Source organism: Opisthorchis viverrini, assembly GCF_000715545.1.
Source record: "Opisthorchis viverrini unplaced genomic scaffold opera_v5_50, whole genome shotgun sequence".
Classification (NCBI taxonomy): Eukaryota; Metazoa; Platyhelminthes; class Trematoda; order Opisthorchiida; family Opisthorchiidae; genus Opisthorchis; species Opisthorchis viverrini.
Genome location: NW_008751706.1, coordinates 90,929 through 98,707, shown reverse-complemented (window position 1 = coordinate 98,707; position 7,779 = coordinate 90,929). Strand labels below are relative to the sequence as shown.

At 45.5% G+C, this 7,779-nt stretch overlaps 2 protein-coding genes across 2 annotated transcripts in view; one reads left to right on the top strand and one right to left on the bottom strand.

Annotated features, from left to right (window-relative positions):
- The window catches only part of T265_03462 (hypothetical protein), a gene marked incomplete at both ends in the record, with an annotated part of 29,598 nt that extends 25,342 nt beyond the window's left edge, over positions 1-4,256 (top strand). Inside the window, one exon of the mRNA XM_009167962.1 lies at positions 4,049-4,256. Within this exon, the coding sequence (XP_009166226.1) occupies positions 4,049-4,256 (208 nt within the window). The remainder of the gene's footprint in view (positions 1-4,048) is intronic.
- Positions 4,257-5,393: 1,137 nt separating this feature from the next.
- Positions 5,394-7,779, bottom strand: part of T265_13260 (hypothetical protein) — a gene marked incomplete at both ends in the record, with an annotated part of 55,559 nt that continues 53,173 nt past the window's right edge. Inside the window, one exon of the mRNA XM_009168009.1 lies at positions 5,394-6,268. The remainder of the gene's footprint in view (positions 6,269-7,779) is intronic.

Here is a 7,779-nt window from a genome sequence, read left to right as displayed (position 1 = left end):
TCTGTAACCGGTCAGTTGGCATTTCCGAATAAATAACTCCGCAGCGAAACCCTTCTTCCTTTCACCAGTACAAGCTGAAATGTTTAGATGGCGGTTTGACCTTCTCTCTCTCTTTAGCTGTTATACTGGGGAGATAACTGTCTATATGAATGGTTTATCAGACATATCAGTTGCACAGTGATTATCACTCCGAACTTCTTAAGTGCTTTTTACAATTCGAATGGTTCAACCAAAAATAGAGCCGAATTACTGTTAGCAGTTTGAGGAGTTTTTTTTAAAGAATTTTTCACATCTATATGTAGCTCAGAGAGAGAGAGAGAGAGTAAATTCACTAGGTGAGCGAAACTTCCATCTGAAAAGTCGTCACTTGAAAAGCCAGTTACGCGCGTGACCACGTGATTTGGATCCCGTGACTGACGGATTTGTGGGCTATATCCTATCTAAGTGAAAGTTACTCACACATGTACCTTTCCCCGGGCCGTATCTTTTTCCAGTCCATCACAGCACTTTTGCATTCTGGCGACGATCCAAAGCACTACCAAACTCCGTAAACTCTTTCTTCCTGGCATCCAAGCAACCAACATTACTAAAGTGGGCCAGCTTCACCTCCTCGAGGCCTTTTACTCCTTTCTGAATGAGGCGTTTTACTGCTTTTATACAACACTACTTATGGCACGAGTAGTATCGTGCCGTGAAAAATAATTAAAAATCTTGAATATCGTTCAAGCTGAAACACGACGTGTTTTTGTTCAGCAATCCTTGGAAAGATGCTACAAGCGATGGGCTCACTCAAGCCATTTTCGTTGACATAATCTTGACTTGCAAATGACTGTTTAGTTCCACTTGACGCTTACATTTTTCAGTTTTCTCTATGAAACATCTGGCTTAGCGAACGGTACTCTCGTCCAAAAGATGTGCCTCCCATTTCTTTGGGCTATGAAATAAATGCGGAATATGGGAGAAAGCGGATCATTCAGCGCGGATAAGTACACCGTCCTGACAACCCCACGATCGATTGAACCCCGTTCCCCACATGTGTTTCATGGGCGCGATCGGGTTCACGCATAATATGAATCCGCACGTACCGACATGCACCTGTCTAACTTTGGTCGATTGTTGTGCATGCTAAACGAGCGAAACCGTAACCGCTTCTGTTAACGCCCAGCAGTTGTGGGGTGGTGAGGCGTTACGTGCTGGTCAATGCTGCTAGCAGACATGTAGGTAGCATCTGTTCCATGGTGGAACGTAATACAACCGCGTCTGTTACCAGCCATTAACCAAAAGCGTGCGGTTCAACAAGCCGAAGGTGGGAGAGAGGATAACAGCAACAAATTGGAACCAGAGGGTGTTAAAACACCCAGATTAACTAGAGCGGACGAACGTTGTGTATCGGGCAACCCTTCTCCCATCGCTGATCGACTTCTGTGTAGTCAATGGTCCATCTCGTCCAGTGTAGTTGTACTTTGCCAAATATCAGCTTAAATGTTCTGCAGCAAGCCGTCTATTGTCAGGCACATAAGTACTCACATAGTACAGTAGTTCCCCGAAGACTTCCCCAAACTCTACTGTTCTTGGAATACAGATTGGATGCTATCCACCAAGCGTCTGAACACTTCTCAGTGCCAGAAAGTGAGTGAGAGAACTCAGTGGTTACAGTATGAATTTGCTGAGCGGAAGGTCTGTGGTTCGAACCCGACCTTTGTCCCCCGTCTAGGCTTGGGCAACCTGGCAGTATCCCAGCCCTCGTGCTTCCTTCGGGTGGCATGGCAACTAGGCGCCGAAATGGCTTTACAGCTGAACCATTTATCTCGTTTTACTGCCAGAAAAACAAACTTGAGATACGGGCGACAAAGTAAATGCTGAAACTTGCAAAAGGCCGTACATAAGCACAATTCAGACGCTACAAGTGACAGGCACTGCTTTGTTAGGCGCCGAAAGGGTTCAACAGCTGAACAGCTTTGTAATGGATAGACATTTTCTCTAATTTTCAGTGTGTTTCATGTTTATGAGGATGTGAGTTAGCTTCTTACTCGATACTGAGCAGTGAATAGGGCTTGAAATGAAGTTTGTCCTACACTTCGTATTCCTGTTCGATCGCTTATGGAGAATGGCCAAAAACAAACTGAATTACGGGTTCACAATCTTTCAGAAGGCGCGCCACTTGTGAGTGAATGAGGAACTCGTTTTCTGTCAAATACAATTAGTTGAATACCAATCGGGTCTTTCAGGGAGACTCACCTGAATCCCATTTGAATCTCTCGTTCATTACGTTCTTTTTGATGTCGTAAATGAGAGGTTCAGCTGCGATTCAGGTGACTCTCTCGGGACAATCGGGACTTACGTGGAGTATAACGCTGCCGAATGCGGGAGTACTGCGTCTAGCGGATGAGTTCTAAAAAGCGTAAAGCCTGTTGAGGGTTATCGAAGACTGTTTAGTATGCACACGCCTAAACGAGAGTTGTGTGTGTGTGTAAAAATGCCACAAATTCTGCAGCTTCACGACTTGTGGGAAAACCAACGTTCCCGTGAGAGCAGGAATTGTTGTAGGACCATCGGTCACCCACACCCCTTCTCAAACAGGTTTCTGTATCAAGCGCAAATGGTAGAGTCGAAATCTAGCTATTGTGAACGTAATGTAATGTCTTCAAACAGCTGTTTTGTGTGATTCAGCTTTGTGGCTTCCATGAATACAACAACCAAAGTCTGCAGTATGTATGATGTTCTAGGCGATCGAAACGATAGGTTGATGTGCGAGCCGTATAGTTTTCCAGAACTCGAATGGTGTGTTGTTGAAGCGAACAGGTGAAGCTGGCTGACCAGTGACTTGTTACATAAGCTGAGCAATCGGGACCCAAATGACTCATCACCTGCTGATGTGACATCGTCGGTGAGCCGTTGAGAAGCGAAGCTTTGTGGTGAACGTGAAAAGGGCGAGTGCGGTTACATGCATTTGTTTATATACGCATCGCGAGTCTTTGCTTACTCTTGTCTTTTTCACCTTAGCTTGTTTGGATTACCCGTTAGCCTGCTGCATTCTGATTGGTTGACTTCCGTGTGACCTTTGGCAGCGTATTCTGACGCTCCCGTTCATTGGTCATTGGTAATCGCAAAAGCTCTGACCTTGACGCTCTTGGATGCTGTTACCCAAACCCTTAGTTATTGAGTGCTAAGCTTTCTAGGAATGACGCACTGTTTTGTGGATTGATGCTGTTTCTTTCGCTCCAGTGTACAAAAGGAAAAAAACGATTGTAGCTGCAGGGCTACAATATATCCGTGAGTTGTCAGGGTGTGCACAACGGAGCTTCCTTCGTGTTGAGTGCGAAACCCACAACATATTTTCTAAGCGATAAAAGTGTTCATTGGTTCACAATGGACGTCTATTTTAGGACTTCATCCATCGCAGTTTGAGAACTCTTCCCCTGAACAATACCGTTATCTTCACTGAGGCCAAGGGCACTTTGTACTTCCATCTTAAAAGTGAGAAAGCTTCCACACGTGATCTTTACTTTAGTTTGCAGCTACTTGGTGGTCAATTTTCGTTTGAAAACACAATAACTGCAGTGTGACGTTTGCTTGCAAATGGTCACCAAAGGTATATATATATATANGAAATCCTTTAGGAATCTTGTCACAGTTGTCTAAAGTACACTGTCATCACAGTTTTTTTTAAATAACAGCGTAAAGTAATAAACTCCTTCTTCTATCTTGTAACAGGATTTTACCGGTGGAAACAGGGACCGGAATATCCAAAAGGCTGTTTTATCCCGCTGAACTCATTTAGATGTTTCTGCGTTGCTCTGCGAATGAACTTCTAGACTATACGCTGAATCAATCCTCTTCAGTTCCATACGCGATTTTGTCCCAAGAGCACTGAACGTCTGACTCTTCACTGTTTCATCCATTCTCCAAGCAACAAAAAGCAGCGTTTCAGATGTTATCTCACCTTTACGGTAAGAATCTTAACGAAATACACTCATTTACAAACAAATTTGGTTCTGCGGAGACTCACCTGGAACCCAGCTGAATCTCTCGTTTGTGATGTCTCCAGGCAACTGAATGTGCTGCCCCAGGCCGCCTCATGTTTCAGGTGCTACGATATTGAAGATATCGCGCTACATGTATATCCACAATGTACTACTCATAAGGTCGCTGAAGAAGAATTTTCATTCGTGTTCTCCGGAGTCACAAAACTCAAACGGAGCTTCGAAAACTCCGGTCAAAAGTGGGAATTATCCTCTAGCTATTTGACACTTTGAAATCTGCATGCAGTTAGGTTGACTCCCTGGTTTTGTGTGCATAGTTCCACAAGATTTTTCAGAAGTAAAAGAGAACTAGATGTTGGCGGTTGCGGGACTTTTTCGAATACGTACTCAGATGACTGGCGCTCAGTTTTCACACAATAGAATTGACGTGTCCCTGATGGACTAAAGCAATCGGGCAATTGAGTTGAGAGTAGCGGTCCAGACGTTTAAGTCCCATTTAGGCATCCCGAGGTCTCAGCGATGCTGGGAACTTATCCCACGGGACTTTCCAGGCAGAAGCATGGTTGCTTCAGTGAACAATGAAACTTGGTGAGCTGCAAAAATATGAATGTAGACTAGGACGGTTTCTGGTTTGAGCACATACACAACAAAATGCAGTATTTTGGAGTAGAAAGTTTTAATCCACCTGTGAACATTTTGCGGCCGAGAGCATTGTGCGGATAACGGGCACCCACGTGACTCTGGTTTTGAGCAATCGCCCTCCTGTCCTCGCACAATCGTCCTGGTGAGTCCACACCGAAAAGCGGGGAGCAACGGACTCGAGCGAGCAGCAGTGCATATCCAATGGCCGTGCCGGGGTTCGAACTCCGCACATCTGACGTGCGAAGCGAGCGTGCTACTCCACCGGCGCAGGTTGTACCTGAACTTTTACGTCTGAACAGGTGGACACGTTCACGCTTGAACGAAACTGTCAGGATGCGCCCAGACATTGAAAAAGTACAGGTGCGGAGAGTGACGCATCCACAAGGTCATCATCGGTACGACACGTTTCGGATAGCAGGTGTGTTGGATGAGCTCGCCAAACACGGCTTAGCAACATAAGACCAGTGGAGTGGGGCTGAAATTGTTCACGACCGGAACACTGCCATTGGTTGTACAGAACGAACAAGTGAACGACCATATTTGGCCATTTAGTCATCCTATATATATATATATATATATATATATATATATACACACACTCTCTGTGTGTTTTGTCCTGGCAGTACAGACATCTCCCCTGCTCNAACTCTAGTGCTTCCTCCCCCCCTTCGTGCGGACTCATCAGGACAATTGCTCAAAAACAGAAGGAAAACTGTTCAAGCGGGAGTCATGTGAATGCATGTTTCAAAAAGAGAACCATTCTAATCTGCCAAATTGTGTAACATTTATTTCACCATATGAAAATTCAAACGTTGGAATCAATGTTAACGAAAACGATATTGATGCATAGAAACAAGACTTTTTTTAGAGGGTACCACATCCTCACAGCTTGTGACTCATTGGTTCACAACAAACAAGCAAACATATTTCGGTTGAACAAGCTAATATGTTCCAGAAGTTTGAAAAAAAGACGGGAGGTGAATATCAATCATTGTACAAGAAAAATGGTACTCTGTGCATGAGGGAATAAAATGGAACGAAATTCATCGGTGATCGCGGGAGAAGATCCAAGAAAATCCTAGTCACAAATTCGACTAATATCGAGTACGGTAAACTTTAAAATACGTTAATGGGGAAATCGATCGCCGTAGAGGGGCTGGGTCACCTTTCCTTTCTTGGCGCCTGTGGATTGTTGGCGTATTTCGGTAAACACGCCTGCGAAAGCTCGAACGGGTTTGAGGCTCTCGTGGCTGTCTTCTCCGGCGCTTGGTTCGAACATCCTCATTGAATGGCTGCCCATTGGACACAGGTGAGGCACCTGGGTAAGGACTAGCAACCACAATGCCTTTTTGACCTCTGCCGCGGTAAGCCAGATGAGGTGTACGTTCTGCTCGCTCCTCTTCCATGCAGTGGCGACCGTCCACCATGAGCCGATAGCCTGGACGGCAGATGCAATCGAATCCGCCAGGCCGATCTACACATTGGGCAAACTGAGGATCGCACGGTTGATATTCTTCACACTCGTTGATATCTTCTGAACAATCAGGTCCTCGATATCCACGCAAGCATTCGCATGTTTTACCGTCACGACAGATGCCACCGTTTCGACATGGTGGATCGCAGTCTTCGGTTTCCTGGATTCTCTGGAAAAGACAACGTTGAGCAATCGAACGAACTGAAGGATTATCAAAGCATCGATAAACCTAATCTCTTGCTGACAGAGGCAATATAGTATTTATTTTTATGGCCCAACTAATTGTATGAGAATCAGACCACAGCTCAGCAGAAATTCTAAATGGACCAACCAAATAACGTACTGGCTGATCACAAAACAACCAATCACGTTACAGGCATTAGAAGGGGACGAATTACCCATCCAACCGCACAACGGTCACGTGTCCTCACATGGTAGCGAAGCGTTCGCAAAGCAGTTGCTGGGTATGGCGAATAGATAAACGGTCACCTGATTAACAGCACTGACTGAGCACACTCGGACTGATTTCGGTGCTCAAACAGAGCGGATTTTCAGGTTCCTATAAGTAGTATGGAGCCTAACCGACTTGTTTCCGGTATTTTGAGCTCGTTTTAAGTTTCTTCGTTTCTTTCCAGTACTTGTTTCTGATGCGTCAACATCCCTGACAGCAACGCGCCAGTAATATGTGCTTGCGTTTAACTGCCATACACGCTTGATGGAGGAAATTCTTGGTAAATTGGAGAGCGTGGATTTGACGTGACCTAGAATAAGGTGCTTACCTGATGAGCCCCAAGAAGGGAGAAACCAGCCGTGTGCCGTCGAAGAGTTTTCAGCAACCTTATTAGTAGTGCATCACATTTATACAATGTGTGTACACCTTCGGATAGCATTGAAAAAAGCATAGCTGAGCACTATATTGGAGTAAGACGCTATCGGTGGGGTCAACCCAGCATGCTCTGTGACCCCCACCAGATGCAAGCCTATCGCACAACGACAGGCGAACTTTAGATTGAAAGGTAGGAATTGATAGCATACACCACACCTCATCTTGGAAGAAGCAAAGATCCCACAGCACTCATTTGGACGGTCAAAATCACTTTTCAGTCCTTGGTAGCTAGCTGCTATCCCACCCTAAAGAAGCGCGAGAGCTGAGATCTTGCCAGGTTGCCTAAGCCTAGACATGAGCGGTCGAGATACACGGGTTGGGTTCGAACCATGAATCTTTCGGTTAGTAGTTTCCTTAGTCATTTCGGGCACGTGTGTCACACCGGTGAAACACTAGTCGAATCGATAGTTTCTTCATATGAAAAACACGGGGACCATACAAAAGATTTTGCGCCATTTCACGTGTCTTTCACCGTCGTAATAAAAGAATCACGTGGATTCAGTTTTTCTTCTCGGAACTTTCGAGCCACGCCTCGGTAACTAGGCGAACGCCTCGCGGTTTGGCATGCGCTTCACACCTGCAAAGTGTAAAGTGCTACTGCAAGACTGGGTGGGCTCGAACCCTAACCTCATGCTTGCGGATGAACCGATTGAGGTAGTAGACAAATTTGTTTACCTGGGCAGCTGTATCAGTTCCGGTGGTCTCACGAAAGATGAAATTTCCACCAGGATTGAGAAGGCCAGAGCAGCTTTTGCGAACCTACGTCACCTGTGGCGTAGGCGTGACATTAGCTT